Raw genomic sequence first — 22,710 nt, forward strand, 5'->3', positions numbered from 1 at the left:
GCTTCAACACCCTTCGTTTCCAGAGTCTTTTGTAAGAACCCCAGCCCTTCCCAGCCCAGTGACATAATATCAACGGTAGCTCCGCTTCTTAGTGTCTACTTCTCAGTACAGGGCAACAAATAGTTTTCTTCCCCAAAGGCACCCTGAATCCCTTGGTGGTGGAATCCTCCAAGCCCACTTGGATGGGGATTCTGGAGGGCGGGCTGGACTCGGTGTGGGAGTGCTGCGGTCGATTAGCAATGTCTGTCACGGCCTGTCTTCCTGTCTGGAAGGGGCAAGTGGAGGGGGTTGTGCCAATCTTGATGGGGTAAGAATGCATCAGAGCTGCCGCCTTGGACTTGCGCAGGGAAGGAGGGAGGGAGCAGGGGTTGGCCATCCCACCCTCAAAAGGCCCCCGACTTCTGCAGATGCCCGTGAGAAGCCAGGGGCATGGGGGTGGAGGGAAGGTCCAATGGCTGAGGAGCCCTTCTGGGCCTGCCCCTTGATCAGAGCAGTGCTGAGCGGAGAACACGTATTCTCCCCACCTTGGCCCAGGGCTGCCTGCAACGAGGAAGCCTGGAGTGACACGGGTGAGTGACGGAGCAGCGGCCCGGCGGCCACAGGGACAGGGGCATCGCAGGTCACCCCGCCAAAGCCACTGGGGAAATGAGAGGTGAGGCAGGAGCAGCACAGGCAAAAGGGACAGAAACAGGGCCTGCTGGATGACGGGGATGCCGGGAACAAAGGCTCAGAGGCGGGTAACACGTGCGAAACTTGCCTGCCTGGAGTGGCAGGCGTGGGCTGAGGAGGAAGGACCAGGGGAGGAGGTCAGGGGCAAGTCTCACAGCCCAGTTCCTTCGATGTCAGCAGCCTAGCCCAGAGATTAAACACCACTCGTGAAAGCTGGAAGGCCCATGTTCAAATCTTGCCTCTTCCTCTTCTTAGCTGTGTTGCTTTGGGAAAGTTACTTAACTTCTCTGGGCCTCTGATTCCTCAACCAGGGATAATAATAGTACCCGACTTCCTAAGGCTGTTGTTAATGTTGACTGAGAATGCACGAAGCACCCAGAACAGTAGCCGGCACACAGTGCCGTGTAAACAGCTGAGAGGGTCATGACTACGTAAAGCAGGTGGAACATTAATCACTATTTAATTGTGTTCCATGGGATCCTTGACTAAGAGATGCTCCTGTCCAAAGGTTCTTACAGTTTAAAAAAATTTGGAAAACGTCTCCTATCGTATCTTGATCAAGACTGGTGAGTCCATCGTAAAACAAAGACAAACCCTGAAGAAAAACCCATCCAGCTTTATTTAGCCTGGTGTTTTCCAAGCCTGGTGGGTCATGGAACCTTCTGAACCTCATGGGGCAGTGTTCCACGGACACCAGTTTGGGAATGCTTTGGGCAAAGGCAGCAGGGGAGCCTCTGAAAGGAAAGGAAGGGGTTCCCGGGAGAACCCATCTGGCCAGGGCAAGCCACGGCAAGATTCCAGTGCGAGAGGAGGAGGGAGGGAGGTGGCTGCAAAGCCCAGGGTGAGGGACCCCATAACTGGAGGGAAGGGTGCACGTGACAGACGCACAGTGGGGAGACACAGAAGACCAGGGTGCTGTTTGGATGTGGAGGGGAGAGAAGAGGAGGCAGAGGTGACCCTGAGAACTCCATTTCGGGAGGGAGCAGGAAGGGGGCGGAGACTGGGGACAGCCATCACTACGTCCACACCATCCAGTCCCGGCCCGCTCACCCCGTCCTTCCTTCCCAACCGCGGGACCGAGGGGAGTCTCAGCCCCGTGGCCTCCCCCAGGAGGGGCCTGGAGAGAGAAAGGTGGGGACAGCCGTGTCATGGGGAAGAGCAGCCCCCAGGAGACCAAAGACAGGCTGTCCCCGCTACACACAGATCGTGTCATTGTAGAATCGGCAGCAGACGTCCAGGGCCTCTTGGCTGACCGCTGGGCTGGGGCTGCAAAGAAGCAAAGGCTGTGGTTTGGCTCCAGGCCTGGCTCTGCAGGCCACAAAGGCCTGTGCAACCCTGGGAAAGTTGCTCCATGCCTCTGGTCCACCCTTCCTCTCCAAGTCCGCTCTTCAAGCCCCACATCAGCCACGGCCTGAGCATTCCTACCCTTTGCCCTGGAGCCAGAGGCACCCCTGAGGCACTCAGGCCCTCTGCACCCCGTCACTGTCCGGGACCCAGAGCCCCCGGCCCGGGCCTCACCTCTGGAAGGCCTCACGGCAGCACTGGTACACCTCGAAGCTGCTGCCGCCGATGGTTGTGTTCAGGAGGGTCGTGCAGTCGGCCACCGCCCCCCGGGGCACATAGAGGATCCCTGGGCAGGGAAGACAGCTGGTGGGCAGGGTCTGTCCCCCAATCCCCACTCCTGCCAGGAACTTCCAGAGAGCTGGAGCCCCGGTGTCCCACCCTGGACAGACCAGCACTCACCTGCCACGCAGGCATTCACCAGGGACACACAGGTCCCCGTGCAGAGCGCCCGGAGCACTATCTGGGAGAAGTCGCTCTTCCGCTGGGGGGCCATGGAGGCTGCGAGGAAATGGGTGTTGAGGGCCAGGAAGCCTCGGCCCTCGGCCCACAGTCTGCACCTCTGGTTGCCTCTGCTGACTCCCTTTCCCCTTCTGGGCAGCCGGAGGGATAGATGTTGTCCTCCTGACCGCCTATGGAGTTTGGGAGTCCTCCTTGGCCTGACTTGGGCCCCCAGGTAGCGCCCCACACCGGTCACCATCAGAGGCAGATGTAGGGAAAGAAGATGAGTTTTCGGTCAGGCGGACCTGGGATTCAATGCAGGCTCAGCCACTACCAGCCGAGTGACTGGGGCCATCACTTCCCTGCTCCACGACCAGTTTCCTTCTCTGTAAAGTGGGATGGTTACGCCACCGGGCAGGGGGTCAGTGAGGAACGGAGCTGCTCAGAACCGTGCAGGGCTCTCCTCCCTAGGTCTCCCCAGGGCTGCCCGTCCACCGTGGGTATGGGAACCGGCGGACCAAAGCCTCAGGGGACAGGCCAGCCCCGCACCTCCCCTCCCTCCCCAGTCTCCTGAGCCAGGTGCTAATCCCTGGGGTGTCCCTGGGCCACAGAGGTCTCCTAGGACTGGGAGGAGCCTCCAAAACCATCTCGCTCAGGCCCCGCCCTGGATATACAGGAGGACTGAGGCCTAACGATCCCCCAGAAGGCTGTCTCAGAGCCAGGCCCCCGACTGCCCAGGGTGCTGGGGAGGCCCCCAGGACTCACTCAGGCCTCCCAGCATGATCCCAATGGAGCTGAAGTTGGCAAATCCACAGAGGGCGAAGGTCGTGAGGATTTCTGCTCTGACCTGAGAGAACAGAAGAGCAGTGAGGACGGCCTTGCCCCTCGCATGGGGCCGGGCACCTCCACACCACCCTGACCCCCACCCTGACTCCCTGCCCTACTTGCATCCACCCCTGTGTGTCCTTGATCTTTGTGGCCCACGGTGCTTGCCAACCCCCAGCCCCAGGCCTTGCAAACTGGCCTCTAGGTCCGTTCAGGCCGCACCGCCTGAGAAATAGCCCCCTTCCCATGCCCTTCAGTTCCCTTATCTTAATTGCCAGCCCTTCCTGGTCTGATTCAGGGTAGCCATGCCCTCTGGCTTTGGCCCTACTAAGGCCTGGGCCCTGGGGGCACTTGGTGAATTGGCTTTCCCAATCCTGTAGACTGGGGTTTGTCTTCTTGCAGGTGCTTTCAGGCTGAGAGAGGAAGGAGTGCAGCCTCCTGAAGACAGTGAGGCACTGAGAGCCCAGCCGGCTGGGTCCACGTGTCCCCACCTATGACCAGACTGAGCAAGTCAGAAGCCTCTTTACGATTTGGTGTCTCCATCTGCAGCGTGGGAATGACAGCACCTGTCTGAAGGGCTGTTGTAGGGGTCACACAGTGTGGGGGGAGTACCAGAATTTAAGCAAAGTAATTCTCCTTCCCCTCCCAATGAAACAGTTCTTTAATTTCCCAAAAAAGGTGTTAAGAGCCAAATGGAACAATTTGGAATAAAAAAAAATGGCTTAGATCATACCTCACACCATATAAAAAAATCAATTCTAGGCACTGAAGCAGATAAATACTGCTATCTTAAACAGTAAATAATAGAAAATATAGGGAAATGATAATGATCCTTACAAGGTAGCATTATTACTTTCATTTTGGAGAGGAGCAAACTGAGACTCAGAGAGGTTAAGTAACTGAGGCAGGTCACACAGCCAGAAGATGGCTGTGTCAGAACTGGAATTCAGTTCTGTCTGGCTGCGAAACTCATGATTTTAGGTATTCACTATATTGTCTCAGGAATGTAACATCTACCAGATTTTTGGAATGGAGATATCTTTCTAAGTTTAGAAATAATAGAAGAAATCACAAAGGAAAAGATTTGGTGCAAAAATCTGTTAAAAGAAAAATCCCCAAATGCAAAAATAAGGCGGGGAGAAAACTAGGAAATATATACATATAAAATAAAATAGAAAAAGGTTAATGTCTTTATAACATAGAGAGTTTACACCAATGGATGGGAAAATATTAAGGCTCCTGCATCCTGCTTGCTCACCTACCATCTCACCCCTCTCTACAGCAGCTCGTGGAATCTTAAAATGTAAAATGTCAAATCTTCAGGAACTTTCTGCTGTTCCTCGGCCTGCCTCTGCGACAATTACCACCTGCTCTAACTGTGCTTCTCTCCTTTCAGTTCTCCAAAGAAACGCTTTTCAACCCCGGGGCCTTTGCACATGACTTTTCTTTGTCTGGAATGCTCTTCCCAGCTTCACCTGGCCCCTTCGCCTCCCTCCAAGTCTGGGCCTAAATGCTGTAACTTGGGGGGGGGGCGGCTTTTCTGACCAGCCCAGCCAAGGAAGACCCCTCTGTTTCCTCCTCTTGTTTCCTTTGTAAAACTTCATTCAAATTGTGGTTTACTTTTTCTTGCTTCGCTTCCTTGGGCTTTTCACCAGATGTACATTCCATGAAAATAGGACCACATCAGTCTACTTCCCTTTTTAAACTTCTGGTGCCTAACAGAGTGCCTGGTACCCTAGCGGTCTCAACCAGTACTTGCTAAAGGAACAAAGCTCCTAAAAAAAGATTCTAAAGGAGCAGCCCATCTCTAGAGAGACTGAGACAGGGGTTAAGGAGAAGGAGGAAGGGGAGATCTGTGCTTTTGATCTCACATAAAATTTAAAAAAAAAACAAAACTGAAGGCTACATTACAATTTAAATCATAATTTAAAAGACAAGAAAAAATATTTCCCCTTCGAAGTGCTTGCACCCCAAGAGATGCAAATTAACGCAATGAACTATTATTTGCCTGTTAAAATAAGCACAACTCTTTTTTAAGGAGGCTGCTCGGTGCTGTTTGGTGTGTGGTAAAGTCCGAGCTCGCAGCCCAGCTGGGGGCGGTTTCCGTCGGTGCCAGCCTTTGGGAAAGTTACTGGGAGCGACCACAGGAGGGTTCGTGCCACGTGATTCAGTCCGGTCGTCCCACATCTGGGAAAGCTCTGGAGGAAATGAGCCGAGAGGAGAGAGAAGTTCTGTGCACAGAGCTCTTCCTTTCAGCACCGCGTAGAGTCACCAAACGAGGCCATTAACCCAAGGGGGCCCAGGAGCAAGGGGTTGGTTAAATATGTCAGAATGCATCTGTCGGAAATGATGTTTCTGTCCTAACAGTCGGGGTGGGAAAAGCCGGCTCCGACACAGGGCGGAAGGCTCCTAAGAGGCTTCGGGAAGGAGGCAGCGAAGCCCAAGGCCATCTTGTCGCTCAGGGCACTAGGAATGGGAAGCTGGGCACCACCTCCGGGCGTCCCCTGCCTGTCCAGGAGCCGGGACAGCCGTTGCCCGGGGCCCGGGAGCAGCAGCATCCACCCCTGCCGCAGGGAGGGCCAGGACACTCACGGAGATCCACTGCTTCTTGGCGCCGAGCCACTCCTCTGCTCCCGCGAGGCGGCGCTGCTTGTACTGGGCCAGTTCCTGGTAGGCCACGAACTCGTTCAGGAACAGCTTGGTCCCCAGCAGCTCCGCCACCACCGGGCAGTCCTCCCAGGCCACGCCCATCAAGAAGGCCACGGGCCTCAGGGCGTAGGAGCAGATGAGCTGAGACACAAGGCAAGGGCAGCTGCTGGGACCGCGGCTGGCTGGGCCTCTGCCGGGTGCCTCCCAGGGCCGCACCCCTCCCGGCCCTGGGCTGCCCCTCGCAGGCCGAGCGGGCAGCCCAGCGGTACCTGGAAGCTGAGCTCCTGGGCACCCACCATGGTTCCCAGCCAGGAGAGGGCCGCGTTGACGAAGGCCAACAACGCCAGGAAGGCAATCAGGTTGGCTCCAATGTTCCCAACCAGCTTCACGGAGATGGAAGCCCCGCTGCTGGCGGCTTCCAAGAGGTTCTGAGCATCTCTGTTTTGGGGACCAAGAACCACCATGATGGGCCTGTCCCCACCCACAGCGGGGCTCCTCATCCTGTAGGCTCCGAGAGGAACCTTGGACAATGTCGGAGCTGAGGGACCTTGTTTTGTTTCTGAGACCCCGGTGGGGAGGAAGGGGCTGGTCCGAGCACTAGGATAAGGCCCGGACTGCCTGCAGCCACTTAGGGCTCCGGAGAACTTGAAAGGAGGCTGGTCAACACGGAGGTGTGCTGTAAGCCTAAACACAGACCAGATTTCAGAGATTCAGGACAGAAAAAAAACCCCAAACAAACCATGAAATAGCTCATTAATAATGTTTTATATTGATTACATGTCGAAATGACAGTATTTTAGACACACTGGACTTAAGAATATGTTATTAAAATCACTTGTTTCTTTTGCCTTTTTAAAAACACAGCTATCAGAAAATTTAGCATTCCAGATGGGGCCTACACTCTAGTTCCACGGGGCAGCGCTGCTCTAGACCTGCCCACCGTGTCCCCGAGCACACTGGTCAAAAGGACCTTCTCAACAATTTGAACAAAGTCCGTGTTACGCAGTGGTTGCTGGGCTGTGAAGAGAGGTGTCAGCAGGGGAGGGAAATCAGGGATGGTGCTGAGTCCGTATGTGGCCACGCTGGTGGGGAGCTCAAGGCAAGGGGAACAGGTTGGGCGGAGGCTTTCCGGGATGCTCCCCAGCACACACACCACCAGCTGCTCCCCCATGGGACCTGCTAGTCCTTTCCCTCTGGTCGCAGCCAGGAAGTTAAGATGCAGGACCAGAGTCCAGGTGTTTTGTGAGTAAAGCCACAAGCTGCACAGTGAACAAGGAGAGGGCCTGGGGCTGGGCTGAGAGAACCGGACGCTGCTGCCCCTCCCTCCCCTCCTCCCCCTCTCCCAGAACCTCCTCTCTCCCCCAGAACCTTCCTCCTCCCTCCCTCTCCCCACCACACCATGGCATGCCCCACCCCCACCCCCCCGGCCCCGTACCACCCCCCAGGCCACCCTCCTGCAGTGCTCACCCTGCGGTCAGTTTCACCCCTTCCGAGCTCTTAAACTTGGACTCCTCCACCTCCGGGTAGACCAGCTTGGAGAGGGCCAAGGCACAAGGGGCGGCCATCACGGAGGCAGCAATCAGGGAGGCCGCATCGATCTGCAGGGATGGGAGTGAGCCTTACCGGGAGACAGAGGGAGACAGGAGTGCAGCCCAGGGCAGCAGGGTGCACGGATGCTCCGCCTCACTGGGTCATCCTGGCAGTCCTGCTGTCATCCGTGGTGACGGCAGTGACACCTTTTCTGGCCGTATGCTCGGAACACGCTAGTTCCCGGCAGGACTTCCGTCGGTGGAGCCAAGCAATAGTTTAGCCCACTGTCCGGACAAGCAAACTGAGGGCCCCCCCCAAACACTAAATGTGACCTGCCCAAAAGGAAGACAGAGAAGGAATTAGAACCTTTATGTCTTTTGGCTCCAAGTTCAGAGTTCTTCTTCCCTTCTGGGCTGTCCCCTCGGGCCACTCATCTGAAGGCTGGTCCACCATCGCCTGAAGGCTTTGTGAGGGTTTCAGACAAAGCTCACAGGACAGGAGTTGGGATGGATCCAAACTGTGACCTAATTTGACCTCATGATAGAGGAATGTCCTTCCTCTATAGGATTCTTGTCTTCAGTACTTACTGGGAAGGGAGCGTACCATTTCGAGGCAGCCTGTCACACCCACTGCTGCGGTCAGAGAGCCACCAACGCGGCCCCCCTTTGGCCCTGGGTCTGTCCACAGGAGACACGCTATGGAATTCCTGCCCAGCACGACGGCCCAGCAACCTGAGCCTCAGGGATTTGTCCTTCCTGAGCTATTACCCTCACTCTGGCCTCAAACCCTTCCCTTTCCTGTGAGTGTATGTGTGCGTTTTAAGGTTTTCCTTACTTATTGGAGAGAGGATGAGCTGGGGGGAGGGGCAGAGGGAGATGGAGAAACAGACTTCCTGCTGCGCAGGGAGCCTGCTGTGGGGCTCAGTCCAGGATCCAAGATCATGAGCTGACCCAGAGGCAGATGCTGAGCTGACTGAGCCCCCCAGCCCCTGCTTCCCTGTGTTCCGCCCCAGAGATGGATGGGATGTTTTTCCAACACTGTATTTTTTACCAAGTGGAAAAATCAGAACCAACCCAAACATCTAACTCAAGGGAAAGGCTAAGCATTGTCAAGCCGCCATGGGGAGGCTCCGTGTGAGGTCATGACCTGAGCCGACATCAAGAGTCGGACATTTAACCGACTGAACCACCCAGGTGCTCTTCCTTCCTGTTCTTTTAAACCCCCTTCATTTCTTTTCAGTGGGGAGCAGAAACCCCTTAACACAAGTATCAGCACCAACGCCCACCTCCTGCACACCTGCGCTAGGCCCTGGGTGTGCAGGCCCGGCTCTTTGCAGGAAGAGACTAGCCTCGGGCAGCGGTCTTCTCTCCACGTTCCAGGCTGGGCTTTGGAACATCACCAACCTCCACGGGGCTGCCCAGATCCCACCGGGACTGTGCCAAACGGGAATCTAGGGCTTTCCCCTCCAGCAGCCAGGACCCTCCCCCTACTGCACTTTGGAGGTCACCTCTGCTTTGCCAGCCTGAGCAGGGTACACATCCTACCGGTGTCACATTCCTAGACACGGAGTGGGCCAGGCCTGGCCAGAGCCTCAAGGGCTCCGGCTGGTCGTTTCAGCTTGGAAAGGGCTGAGTTCTGCCGCGGCTGGCCTCCCTGGGGCACTGGGTCAGTCCTCACACGGACTCCCCACTGCCAGCGACATCTCAGGCTGTGATACTTCCAGTCCTGCCGGCAGGCACCCCGTCAGGAACACCTGTTCCAGGATCCCAGGGCCTACTTCTGCTCAAAGCTTTCCCCTCTCTACCCAAAGGTGTCCCATGGGGAGAGGGAGAGAGGGTATGAGCCCTCCATCAAAAATAACTTTACTGGGGCGCCTGGGTGGCTCAGTCAGTGAAGCGTCTGCTTTCTGCTCAGGTCAGGATCCCAGGGGCCTGGGATCGAGTCCCATATGGCTTCTCCCTCTGCCCCTCACGCTGCTTGAGCGCTCGCTCTCTCTCTCTGACAAATAAATAAATAAAAACTCTTAAAGAAAAGAAAAGGGAGATGTATGAGAAAATCACAATGAAAGAATTCAGTCAAGGGAGCCCTGGGACCTCAGAGCAGGGGAGGAGATCTAGACCAGTGTCATCCAATACAAATACAATGAGAACCACGTCTGTGATTTTAAATTCTCTAGTAGCCAATTAAAAAAGTAAAGAGAAACAGGTGAAATTATTTTCGGTAATGCATTTCACTAAACCCAACATATCTAAAACATTATCTTTCCCTTCACGCGATCAATATAAAACTTATCCATAAAATATATCCATTTTTCCCGCATGAAGTTTCACAGCACACCTCATCTCAGACCAGCCACATTTCGCAGCTCAGTAGCCATGTGTGCTCAGGGTTTCAGACAGCAAGGGTTTGGAAAGACCCAATAGCAAGAGCGTGGGGGAAAGAGAGCCATTCGAGTAACAAAGAGAAAGGAGGAGTGTGAGAGAGGGATCCTTCTGGAATTCAGGGGCAGAGGACAGAGTCAAAGAAACAGTGAGGATCTGCCTGGGGGAAGGAGAGAAAGGAAAGTGGGGGACGGGTGTGAGGCCCCCTGCTGTGGGAGGTGGCCCTGGGGCTGCTGCAGTGGCAGCCAAGAGCCAGGTGGGGGCAGAAGAGAGCTTCTCTTATACCATACTAGACGCCCTTCCAGAGCAGGGAGGGAAGGAGGGAAGGAAGGTCTGGGGGGCTCTTTCCACCTGGGCCAGCTAGGGGAGCTGGGGCCTCGTACCAGGGCCAGTGCAGGAGATCTGGCAGCCTCTGCACATTCGGTTGAGCTAAAGGGAAGTGGGCCAGTCAGGGCAGCAAGGCTCCCACGGTAGGAAGAATGCCCTTCTTTTACTGACCCCCCTCAACACGCTGCCATGACAAAAGTTTCGGAAACAAAGTTGTGGGTTTCCATTTTTGAAACATCCAATTCCTTCCAAAATCAGCTCAGGGTGGGGGGGCTCTCCTGGGCCTCGGTGATAGAAGTGGGAACCAGATGATCTCTAAGATTCTCGTCGGAAGGGGGCCAAGCCCAGAAGACTGAACCCCAGAGCACAGGGGGACTTTTGGGAAAGTCACACAGCCTCTGCTCTGCTGGTGTGTGTGTGTGTGTGTGGCCTCTGTGGCCCCTGTGCCCTGAGGGCAGGTTGGCCCATCACCCTGCCCACTCCGAAGAACAGAGATGAGAAAGACAGGGGGAATTTGGGACCAGAGGAGGGGATAGGGTGGGTCATTCTAGCATTTCCCCCTATACACACACAGACACATACACACACACACACACACACACAGACACACACCGGCATGCACACCAGGAGGCCCACCTCACTCTAGGGGCTGAGCCCCAGCGCAGGACAGGGATGACACTTAGGCCGTAGCTTTTTCTTTCTTTCCTTTTCTTTTTTTTTTGTTTTTGTTATTACAAATAATGTTGGCATTTGGCATTTTTCAACCACTTATAAAAATATTTCTGTATCATAATAGTCCTAACCGGATGAAAGGAAAAGAGTATCTTTAAAAATATTTTAATTATTTATTTGAAAGAGAGAGCATGAGAGAGAGCAGGAGCAGGGAGGAGGGGCAGAGGGAGAGGAGCAAAGGGAGAGGGAGGAGCAGACTCACCAACAAGCAGGGACCCCGATCCCAGGACCCCACGATCATGACCTGAGCCCAAGGCAGGCGCTTAACTGACTGAGCCACCCAGGCACCCGGGAAGGAGTATTTAAATTGACAGATGTTCTCCCAAAGGTGACGGCAAATTACACTCCTGTTAAGAGTGTCCCATAGTCTTGCCAGTTAGAAGCACATGAAGAATTCCTGGGTGGCTCAGTCTGTTAAGGGTCTGCCTTCAGCTCAGGTCCAGATCTCAGCATCCTGGGATCGAGCCCCGAGTCAGGCTCCCTGTGGGGAGCCTGCTTCTCCCTCTGCCTGCTGCTCCCCCTGCCTGTGCTCCCTCTTTCTCTGGCAAATAAAGTATTTTTTTAAAAAATAGAGGCATATAAAATGCCGCACATCTTCCAGAAGAAACAGAGGTTACTATTGTTTTAATTTCTTTGACCATCAGTGAGCTGGAAGATCTTTTCATGATTTATGAACGATTTTCACCTCATCAATCATTTAAACTTTTTAAACATTGTGACTTTCACCATACAGACATCTTTCATTTTTACTAGTAGCTGTCGGCCTTTTCCCTTATGCTTCTGGATTTCATGTTGTGCTCAGACTTTGCAAGAAAATATCAAACTGCAGAAAAGCATGGGTAGAATTACCTCATTTTTAGAAAAAAAAAAAAAAAAAAAAAAAAGCAAGTATATGCGTACTCAGGTATAGATACTTAAATGACGATACAGACCGATCTGGAATGATGAATTTTAAGTCAGTGGTTCTCAAATTGAGCACTAGAGTCATCTGGAAGGCTTGTAATAATACGGGATCGCGGCCCCATTCCCAGTGTTTCTCATTCAGCAGGTCTGGGCTGGGGCCCAAGAATTTGCATTTCTAACAAGCTCCCAGTCAAACTGTTGGTTCCCTTGAGAAGTGGGTTTGAAGCTCTTTTTTTTTTTACTTTCCTCGCTTCTGCAAGAAGCAAGAATTTCTTTGATAGTTAAGAAAAACATTAAGATCTTTAAAGATTTGCATGTGAAAGCACAAAGAAGTACAGAGTGTTGGACAGGAGGCTATTACCAGGCACTTTGTAAGGGATGTGTGGGAAGATTCATGCCTGCTTGCCACGCAGGATGGGGACTGGGGGGAGGGCTCGAGTCACACCATTGGAATTTGACCTAGAAATGCGTTGCTCTCAAAAGCTGCACAAGCAATAATTTAGGGGCAGACGAGGGACTTGTGCCCAGCAAGGGTGTGGGGAAGAGGAGGGCAGGGGGAGTAGGACAGATCTCCAGGGACAGCCCAGGTGAGGAAACGTGTATAGGAGTCTTAGAGTCAGACAGATGTGGGCTTGAATCCCGGCTGGGGCACCTCACCTAGTCTCTGGGCCTCAACTTCCTCATCTGTAAAATGAGGATGTCAAGATACCGAGCACTTTGCCTGGTACATGAGTGTGCTCAGTAGGTGGACACTGGGACCTCTTGCACCCAGTGGCCAGTGAGAAGTCAGGAGGGTCCAGCCCACCTGGCCCACTTTCATTCAGGGGCATCGCGGCAGCCCGGGTTCTGGACGCAGCCCACGAGAGAAGACTCCAGGTTGCTCTGGCCACGGGCTGCGTGGGGCTCCCACCCCGGAAGGTTTCAGGTTCTTGAGGTTTTCAGCAAGCAAAGGGAGACTGTGACATACCCCAAAGGAGATGTAGGCGCCCAGCAGGCTGCCGGCAATGGTGGCGTAGCCTCCGGTCATGACCGCGTGGATCTCAGAGAGGGTCATGTCGGCCAGGTAGGGCCGGATCAGCAGAGGAGCCTCGGTCTGCGAACAGGAGAGATGTCAGACAGCCAGAGCTGGCCAGGCCAGTGTGGGCCCCAGGGTGTCTCCTCCCTCTGCCCCCTGGGAGTGGGCACGTCACAGTGGGTCCTGGGGACCCCAGCAGCACAGACAGGGTTGGGGCCATGATCTGCGCTTGGCTGGGCCTCCCTGGGCCTCGGCATTGGCCTCGCTCTCTGGAGGGACCCCCAGCCCTTCCTCTTGGCCTGGTTTGCTTCCTTGGGTCAAGTGCCCACTAGGTCCTGGCATCCCACAAGTACCTCACATGCGTCACTCATGACCTTCTGAGAAAGAAGCGGTCATCCCCCTTTCCCAGGAGAGCACACAGAGAATCGGAGAGATTCAGAGAATTACCTCTGTTCATGCAAGGGGCCAGAAGCAGATGGAACTCCAGGCCTGAGCTTTTAATGAAGCCACAGGGCTTGCCAGAAAGAAAGGAGATGGGCATTTGGTGGTGTTTACTGCAGGGCATCTGGGGAAGCCTGGAGCCATTCATGTATTCACTTAATAAACACTTACTGAGCACCTACTATGTTCCAGACTGTTCTATAGAATAGGGATGGGGATTAAACAAGATAGAGCCCTGACCACACAGAGCTTTTATCCTGGGAGTAGTGGAGGAGGGTGGGTTATGGGAAGAAATGGACAACCAGCAAGGAAACTAGGATAGACAGTGTTTCATAGACGATGCTAAAAGGTACGGAGATATGTGCGGGCAAATGCCTAGTGGCCGCAGGGTATTTAGGATTGAGTAACAAGCAAAGGCCATCCCAAGGAGGTGACATCAGAGCTGAGACCACAAGAGCCATCGGCTGGGTTTGGTAGCACAGCGTTGCAGGTGGAGTGAACAGCCGGGGCCCTGGGGCAGGCCGGGGGGGGGGGGGCGTGGGGCGGCGGGAGCTGGAGGAGGAGGGGCAGGGAGCAAGCCAGGTTGCATGATCTGGCTCATGGTTTGTGTGTTTTGTTTTTTTTTTTAATTTTATTTATTTGAGAGAGAGAGAGCATGACAGGGGCGAGGGGCAGAGGGAGAAGCCAGCTCCCTGATGAGCAGAGGGCCTGATGTGGGACTTGATCCTGGGACTCCAGCATCATGACCTGAGCCGAAGGCAGTTGCTTAACCAACTGAGCCACCCAGGTGCCCCTGGCTCGTGTTTTTAAAGGGTCACTCTATCACGTGCGTGAAGGACAGAGGGTAGCGGCAGGAATGGAAGCAGGGAGAGTAGGAGGGATTCTTTGTCCGGTGGGGGAGGTGAGGGCAGCCAGTCGTGAAGGAGAAAGGCAGTGGGACAGGGCTGGGACAGGGTCTGGGGGCGAGCTGGCAGGATTTACCAATGGGCCAGAGGCTTCTGGGAACGTGGAAAACCAAGGAAGGAAGGAAGACTCCTTGAGTTTTGTCGCAACAACTTCGTGGAAGATGCGGGTACCCTTTCCTGAGAGGGGAAGTCTTGGAAGCGAGCAGATGTGTTGAGGAGGGAATCGGGGTTCTGCCTACTTGGACTTAGGGTGGTGAATTTGAGATGCCCTTTAGGTATCTAAGTGGAAGGTCAAGGGGCAGCTGGGTGGGTCAGACTGGAGCGGGGTCTGGGTGACATTGAAGTAGTTAAACCACGGGGCTTAAATGACCCCTCCCCCCAAGGACAGAGTGTGGCCAGAGAAGACGGCACAGGCTGCCAACGCTGGAGCGGAGATGATGCCACTGACCCTCAGAGGCTCCCCATTCCCTTGGGGGAATCGAGGCAAAGACCCAGGGGTCTAGGTCAATGTGGCCACCAACTGGTCGACAGTCAGTTCACTTGGGGAGCTCTTCACATCGTCCAAAACCCATTCACCTGAAAACTTGTATTTTGTCAGCAAGAACCATGGAGCACATTTGCCACATTTCATTTAAATGAATGCTTTTGGGGGCGCCTGGGTGGCTCAGTGGATTAAGCCGCTGCCTTCGGCTCGGGTCATGATCTCAGGGTCCTGGGATCGAGCCCCGCGTCGGGCTCTCTGCTCCGCAGGGAGCCTGTTTCCTCCTCTCTCTCTGCCTGCCTCTCTGCCTACTTGTGATCTCTCTCTCTGTCAAATAAATAAATAAAATCTTTAAAAAAAAAAAATAAATGAATGCTTTTGTGTTTCCGTATTTCTTTCTCTTTTGCTTCATTTTTAACATTGTAAGGGATTTGAGACAGGAGCACATCTGTCCTTACAGGATTTAAAAAAACCTTTGAAATCAACACACCGGCATGACAGCCAAAAGACGCAAACATGGCATTCTGTGGCAAGTATGTCTTTTGGTGACTCCAAAGTTGGTCCAATGGGCTGGGTCCCTGGAACGGGCTCTGGGGCCTCACCCTCAGGAGGGCCGGGCCTTCTGAAAGGGGCTCGGGACTGACAGGTGCCTTCAGAGTTACACTTACTTTGGAAAATGCATTTCAGAAAGAAAAGAAGACAACATGATGTCATGTAAGGAACGCTGCCCGGGCAAGGGCGCAGCTGAGTTCCAAGTTCTGACTTACACTGCGGGGTCCTGGCAAGCTGTTCCCACCCTCAAGCCTGTTTCTGTTGGAAGGGAGGAAGGAGGTCGCCACCTGTTGGATTTGTGAGTCTCTGAGCTGATGAAGACCTCTGCGGCCTAGAGTGGTAGAAGGTGCCAGATAGAGGCCATCCTCCCCGTTGTGACCCAGGCAAAGAGTGCCTCCCCAGACGGAGCATCCCCAGGGCAGTGGCCTTTGGTGACCCTGGGAGAAGGTCTGAGAGCCTCTTCCGATGACTGAATCTAGCTCCGGGTACCCAGGGCACTTGCCCTCCCTGGGGATGCTGCCGCTGCCCAAGAGGGCAGGGGGCTGCAGTACCCACCTGGCTCGCAAAGATGTTTCCAGCCACACTCAGGGTCTCCGTGGCCGTGGTGCCCATGGTGGCCTGCATGAGCCAGCTGATCTAGGAGGCAGAGCACTCTTTGTGGGCGGGCGGCCATCCGCAGACCCCAGAGTCGGAGAGTCAGACGTGGGGTGGACGCACCTGGTAAGTCTTCCTTCCGACTTCCAGCCCTCACCTCCGTTTCTGCCTCCACACCTCCACTCATGGGGGCTTACCACTTCCCAAGCCACCCCCCACTTCACCTTAGGATAGCTCCAATCACTACAGTAGCACTTTTAAAATGCATGTTCTCTGTCTCTATACAAAAGCATTCCCTGGCCCAATGTAATTGAGAATTGCTGTATTCGCACATCTTGGAGGTTATCAAATACATACCAGGTTAGTAAAGGCTCTGAGAAGTCCTGCACAAAAACTTGTTCGAATTTGTCTACCCCATCTTCACAGTATTTGACTGTGGGATCCCTTTACCTAGTAACACGTGTTAACCTACTATGGAGCTGGAGTTTCGTGAAAAAGCCTTTGGGAAACATTGTATTAGAAAGTTCTCCCTTTCAGGGCACCTGAGTGGCTCAGTGGGTTAGGTTAAAGCCTCTGCCTTCGGCTCAGGTCATGATCTCAGGGTTCTAGGATCAAGCCCCGCATTGGGCTTCCTGCTCGGCAGGGAGCCTGCTTCCTCCTCTCTCTGCCTGCCTCTCTGCCTACTTGTGATCTTTGTCTGTCAAATAAATAAATAAAATCTTTAAAAAAAGAAGAAGAGGAATGTTCTCCCTTTCAATCAAGATGAAGTCTGCTTCCCTGGAATCTCTCCCCACTGCAGGAACCTCCCTGGCTTCCCTTCCTCTAACCTTTCTTCTCTCGGTATTTGGAGACAGCTCTCCTGCCCTCACCTCCTCCTGCCCTAGGCTTCTCTTCTCCAGCCCAGCAGGGCTCACCAGCCCAGCTTCTTGCCACCATCCTGTAGAGGGCATGGCATCAGGCTCCATCACTGGCCCCCGAGGCTTCCGTTGTCATAGCCCCTTGGCCGAACACATACTCTAGATTTGGAGAGACCTGCCTCCCTCCTGCCCTGAGCTGGGCACTCTTACCATAATGCAGGTGGGTTTTGCCTTTCTGACGGTCCCCTGCTGCGACTGATTCATCCTGAGCTCAATCGGCTAAAACCTCAGACCTGCCCTCATCACCAGGTCCAAGTGCTGCCCAGTACCACCTCCTGCATCCTGGTTCCGTGCTGCACGTTTTACGAATATAAGCACAGGCTTTGACTGTTACACCAGCTAAGTCTGCCCACATGGCCCACTGCTCCCATCTCTTAAGGTCTTTTCAGTACAAACGATTTCTTTCCCTGACCCTTCTTCTCAAAGCGGCCTCAATTCTGCAAACTTGCCTCACACAAAGATCACATTGGATTTGGTGCCATTTCTCCTCAGGATCAGGACAGGAGACTCTGCGGAAGATGTGTGGCTAACAGTAGACTCTGAGTGGGAGGTGGAGACGCTGGGAGATGGATTTGGGGCGGGTGTGGACCCCGGGAGCAGGGTTCTGGGAGGGTGTGGACCCCGGGAGCAGGGTTCTGGGAAGGTTCCAGCTCTCCGAGCTGGGGAATGAGTGACGGTCTGGGTTCTGGGTGCGAGACCTTCTGGGAGAGCAGGAGCCCGATGGGTAGGTGGCCCCGGGACAGCCCAGGCCGTGGCACTGGGAACTCACCTTCTGGATCACCCACTGCATGAGGCCCACGTGGTAGAGCACGGACATGACACAGCTGAAGAAGACGACAATGGGCAGAACCTGCCGGGGGAGAGCACAGGTCCCGGGGTGAGAGGCAGGCAGCCGGCAGGGTACCCAGGGCCTAGGAGACCCCAGACAGCTCACTCAATCCAAGGCCTTGCCACGAGGACACCTGACTGGGTCGAGGAACAAGGTCCGAGTTCAGTGCCTGAGGTCATAAACAGGACCTCTTTGGAGGCGGTTCTGTCCTCTCCGCTGCCAACCGGCCCGGCCGTCTCCCCCGTCCCCTCCCGCCCAAAGAGGAGGCCTGCGCCGTGGCAGGGAAGCAGGACTCGAGTCCCGCACTCTTTATGCCCCCGGCTGTAAAGTGGGGACAATGCCGCTCTCCCGCATTGCTGTGAGAGCAAAGGAACCGGCTCGGGCCTAGCACCTTGCGCAGCGGCCCTCCCCCCGCCCAAGCCTGGGGCCCGCCCGGGAGGCCTCTCATCTCTCCAGTATTCCTTCCCCCGCAAGACCAAGGAGCTCAGGACCAGAGGCGGGTGACCTGCAGTCCTGTCACGCCCCTCCCTGCCACCTGGCTTGTCACCCCTGCCTACTCCCGGCCTCATCGATTCTTCCTTCAAAACGGCGCTCACACCCCTTCCCTCCTCGCCGGGGCCTGGCGCCATCCTAGCGCGTGTCCCCCGCAGTCTGGCAGAGGACAGCCACGACTGCCAAGCACTCAGACGTCTGTCAGAGGACGTGGTGCAGGGGGAGCGTGGGAAGGGAAGAGGCTCTCCGCGGGCCACCAGGGAGTGATTTCCAAGACAGCGTCTTTAAGGGGAAAGGGGCAGGTGTCAACAGGGTGTGCGCGGTGCTGGTCTCTGGGCCAGGAAGGGCCATGGGCGCTGTGTGGGCGCCAAGTAGCATGAAAAGGGTATGCAAGTGTGGGCAGTTGCCTTGGGGAGGGAACCAGGGGACAGGGGTCCAGGTGGGAGGCAGACTTGTGTTCTACTACGTCCCCTTCTGTACTGTTAAGAATATGTTAGGGGCACCTGGGTGGCTCAGCAGGTTAAAGCCTCTGCCTTCAGCTCAGATCATGATCCCAGGATCCTGGGATTGAGCCCCAGGTTGGGCTCTCTGCTCAGCAGGGTGTCTGCTTCCCTTCCTCTCTCTCTGCCTGCCTCTCTGCCTACTTGGGATCTTTGTCTGTCAAATAAATAAATAAAATCTTTAAAAAAAAAAGAATATTAGTTGTTGCAAACAGTTCTATTGTTTTTTTAATTTTAATATTTTCTTGTTTTAAAAATTCTATTTATTTGACAGAGAGAGAGAGTGTGTGCGCACACACGTGTATGCACGAGCCGGGGAGGGGAGCAGCAGAGGGACAGGGGGAAGCAGACTCCCCACTGAGCAGGGAGCCTCATGCGGGGCTCGATCCCAAGACCCTCGATCAGGACCTGAGCCAAAGGCAGACACTTTACCAAATGAGCCACCCAGGCGACCCTCCAAACAATTTTAAAATAATTTAAACAATTTTTAAATATAATTTTTAAATATTTTAAATATTTTATATTTAATATATAATTAAATTAATAATAATAAAATATATTAAAATATTTAAAATATTTTAAACAATTTAAAATAATTTACACAGAATTGGTAATAGCAGGCGCATCCTTACGCTAAAATGTTAGGTGGGGAAACTAGATCTTAAAAGCACAGAAAGGCTGGAAGTCAGTACATGCCAACAGCAAGTAGCTGCTCTGTGTGCTGGGACTAGGGAAATGCGGTTTCTTTTTTCTGTATTTCCAAATTCTCATCCGCTCCTGTCATTTTCTGTAAAAGGAGACACCTCTCAAGGGAGGGGAGCACAGGCAGAGGGGAGGTTTGGGGAGGCTCATCAGCTGCATTCTGCACGTGCTGGTTTGAGACGCCTGTGCAAATAGCAAGGGGAGTGCGGAGTGGGCAGGTGGATAAGAGGGTCAGGAAGCTCAGAGGAAAGGTCTGGGCCAGGTCTGGCTTGGACTTGTTTGCCCAAGAGTATAGGCTGAGGCCATGGACAGATGTAATTCCCCGAGGAAATCACCCTGAGGGAGGAGAGCACTGAGGAAGGACAGGGCACTGGGGTCAGCCTCACAGAAGGGGGAGAGGGAAGGAGGGTACAGGGAGCGGGCAGAGAAGAAACAGAGAGGTTAGAGGACAGCCAGGCCAGGGCTGTGATGGACACTGAGGACAGTTTTTCAAGCAGGACAGTTGGTCAGCTCTGCCAGATGCGTCCGAGCATTCCAGAAAGGTGAGGAGTGACACGGACCCTTGGCAGCTAGCAATCCAGGGGTCCCTGGTGGAGAGAGCAAGAACAGGCCACTGTTTCGAGAAGCTCAGCTGGAAAGGCTGTGAGGAGAGGTGAGGGGCAAAGGAGAAGCCGTTTTGTTTTTAATAAGGGGAGTCCTGTGGAATCACACTCGGGCTCTGGTTCAGGATGAATGGGGATTGCAGGAGGGCCCCAAAGGAAGACAGAGGCTCTATCCCAGGCAGCTCCACTGAATACGAGAATCAAGCACCGGCTGAGGTGTTTCCCCTGCCCTGGCCCACACGGACGCAGCGGTTTTCTCTGGACTGGCCCCAAGCCCCAGCCCTGTCACCAGCCTCCCTGCAGCAGAGATGTCATCCCACAGGGAGCACAGGCTGTGCGTGGAGGAGCCCTTCTCCTGCCGGTGACTCGTGACTGCCCTGGCTGCCCGGAGCCGGCCACGCCCCCAGCACGAGGCTGCTGACGTCATCCACCCGCCCTTGCAGCCAGACACAGAGGCAATCACGTAGTGTCTAGACCGCTTGTCCAATTTATCATGAGAGGGACTGCCCAGCGGCGGCAGCCTGGCAGGCCTGCAGGCAGGGCCCTCATCAGGGCGGAGAGAGCCCAGGCGGCTGGACCGGACTGCAGATTTGGGACTCTCTCCCTGCAGCAAGAGAGAGACATTTTCTACCCGAGCAACGTGGAGTTTGGGGTGAAAGGGAGGCTGTGTTTTGCATCACACGGTGACTGTCTTGGGAGGGGAAATAAATGCAATGGAAGAGAGGTGACCTCCAGATTTCTCATGCGGGACATTTCGTGATCAGTAAGGTCCCTGAGGCCTGTGGGATCTCTCAGCCTGGGGAACAACTCTGGGGCCTATGTCACGTGTGAGCACCAGGAGAGGGGACAGGCGGCAGAAGCCCGTGTTGCCGTGGTCAGGGAGGGGAAGTACAAGGGCCCTCCTGCGTGTGTCCACACGCAGCCCTACCTAGGCCAGTGTGGTGACTCTTCTGTTCTCACACCCGCTGCGGTAGCTGTAAACCCACTTCCCCAGTGGGCACGCTGAGAGTGTGAGATGTGGGTTACCGGCCCAAGGTCACACACCTGCAAAAGACAGAGCCCTTCCTGGTCTCCAGCAGGTTGCCGAGGCCCTGCTGTGACCCTGAGGCGGTTTCCCTGGGGCCGGTCCTGGATCTGCATTTCTATGTCTCCATAGAAGCATTCATCTCCTCCAAGAGTGAGAGAGCGCCTTGTAAATCCTGACCACAGCCAGTTGGCCTTTTAGTGCCGAGGCTCACCCATCACATAAGGGAGAGGGGACTTCTAGCTGGTCTAGGCCACTGGTTCTCAAAGTATGGTCCCCGGACCAGCAGTATCAACTGCTGAGATTTTGCTACAAATGCCAATGTTGAGCGCCAGCTCCAGAGTTTCAGATTCCGTAGGTCTGGCGGGCGGGGGGGGGGGGGGGACCTGAGGATCCGGATGTGAGCATTGCCGGATGCTGCTGGTGCTGCTGGCCTGGGTGTCAGAGTCTGAGAACCACTGCTCTTCCTGATGCTCGAACCTCCACACCCCCAGCCCCAAAGGCCTAAGCACACAGAGAGGGCCCTGTCGCCAGACCGCCAAAAAACCCACAAAAATCCCAAACCACAAAATCCAAAGTCGCCCAACCACACGTTAAAAGGATCATACAGCATCGCTATTTGGGATTTATTCTAGGGAAGCAGGAGTGGTTCAACATCAGCAAGTCAATCAACGTGATACATCCCATTAACAGAACAAAGGATAAAAATACATGATCATCTCAACCAACACAGAAAAAGCATCTGACAAAATCCAACATCCGTGCTTGATAAAAACTCTCAGCAAAGTGGATGTGGAAGGAACGTACCTCGACATAATAAGGGCCACACACGATGCACCCATAGTCTACATCATCCTTGGTGGTGAAAGGATGAGAGCTTTTGCTCTAAGATCAGGAACAAGACAAGGGTGTCCACTCTCACCACTTCTATTTGACCTAGAACTCCTAGCCAGAGCACTTAGTCAAGAAAAAAGAAACAAAATGTATCCAAATTGGAAAGGGAGGTGTAAAACTGTCACTATTTGCAGATAACATGATAATATATATTTAAAAAGTCCCTAAAGAGGGCGCCTGGGTGCCTCAGTGGGTTAAAACCTCTGCCTTCGGCTCAGGTCATGATCCCAGAGTCCTGGGATCGAGCCCCGCATCCGGCTCTCTGCTCTGTAGGGAGCCTGCTTCCTCCTCTCTCTCTGCCTGCCTCTCTGCCTACTTGTGATTTCTCTCTGTCAAATAAATAAAATATTTAAAAAAAAAAAAAGTCCCTAAAGACTCCACCAGACAACTACTAAATGAATCACTGAAGTTGCAGGATATAAAATTAACACACAAAAATCAGTTGTGTTCCTATACACTAATAACGAGCTATCAGAAAAATTATAAGACACTGGTAGACTGGGTGGGTCAGTCAGTTAAACGTCTGCCTTCTGCTCAGGTCATGATCCTGGGGTCCTGGGATCAAGTCAGAGTCAGGCTCCCTGCTCCACCGGCAGTCTACTTCTCCTTCTGCCTCTGCCCCTCCCCCACCAGTCGTGCTCTCTCACTCCTTTTCTCTCTCAAATAAATAAAAGATCTTTTAAAAAAGACACTGGTGAAAGAAATTAAAGGTGACACAAATAAATGCAAAGATATCCCACACACATGGATTGGAAGAATTAATATTGTCAAAATGCCCACGCTACCCCAAATTATCTACAAATCCTGTGCAATCCATCAAAATACCAATGGCATTTTTCATGAACAGAACAAATAATACTAAAACTGTCTAGAACCACAGAAGACCCTGGATAGCCAAAGGAATCTTGAGAAAGAAGAGCAGAGCCGGAGGCAGCAGGCTCCCTGATCTCAGACGACACTACCA

The 22,710-nt window shown here is 53.9% G+C and overlaps 1 protein-coding gene across 4 annotated transcripts in view; it reads right to left on the reverse strand.

Annotated features, from left to right (window-relative positions):
* Positions 1-1,265: 1,265 nt before the first annotated feature.
* The window catches only part of SLC28A1 (solute carrier family 28 member 1), a 45,746-nt gene continuing 24,301 nt past the window's right edge, over positions 1,266-22,710 (reverse strand). The window contains exons 9-18 of one of the 4 annotated variants that reach the window (XM_046009449.1): positions 17,473-17,553; positions 15,748-15,828; positions 12,766-12,891; positions 7,393-7,523; positions 6,222-6,363; positions 5,869-6,066; positions 3,217-3,298; positions 2,413-2,511; positions 2,188-2,299; positions 1,266-1,935 (exon numbers count right to left, since the gene is read on the reverse strand). In XM_046009449.1, the coding sequence (XP_045865405.1) occupies positions 1,863-1,935; positions 2,188-2,299; positions 2,413-2,511; positions 3,217-3,298; positions 5,869-6,066; positions 6,222-6,363; positions 7,393-7,523; positions 12,766-12,891; positions 15,748-15,828; positions 17,473-17,553 (1,125 nt within the window). In that variant the 3' untranslated portion in view covers positions 1,266-1,862. Of the gene's footprint in view, positions 1,936-2,187; positions 2,300-2,412; positions 2,512-3,216; positions 3,299-5,226; positions 5,475-5,868; positions 6,067-6,194; positions 6,364-7,392; positions 7,524-12,765; positions 12,892-15,747; positions 15,829-17,472; positions 17,554-22,710 lie in introns of those variants that run through there. The other 3 variants (XM_046009448.1, XM_046009450.1, XM_046009451.1) reach the window with 3 other exon arrangements.

The sequence above is a fragment of the Meles meles genome, chromosome 6 (assembly GCF_922984935.1).
Source record: "Meles meles chromosome 6, mMelMel3.1 paternal haplotype, whole genome shotgun sequence".
In the NCBI taxonomy this organism is placed as follows: Eukaryota; Metazoa; Chordata; class Mammalia; order Carnivora; family Mustelidae; genus Meles; species Meles meles.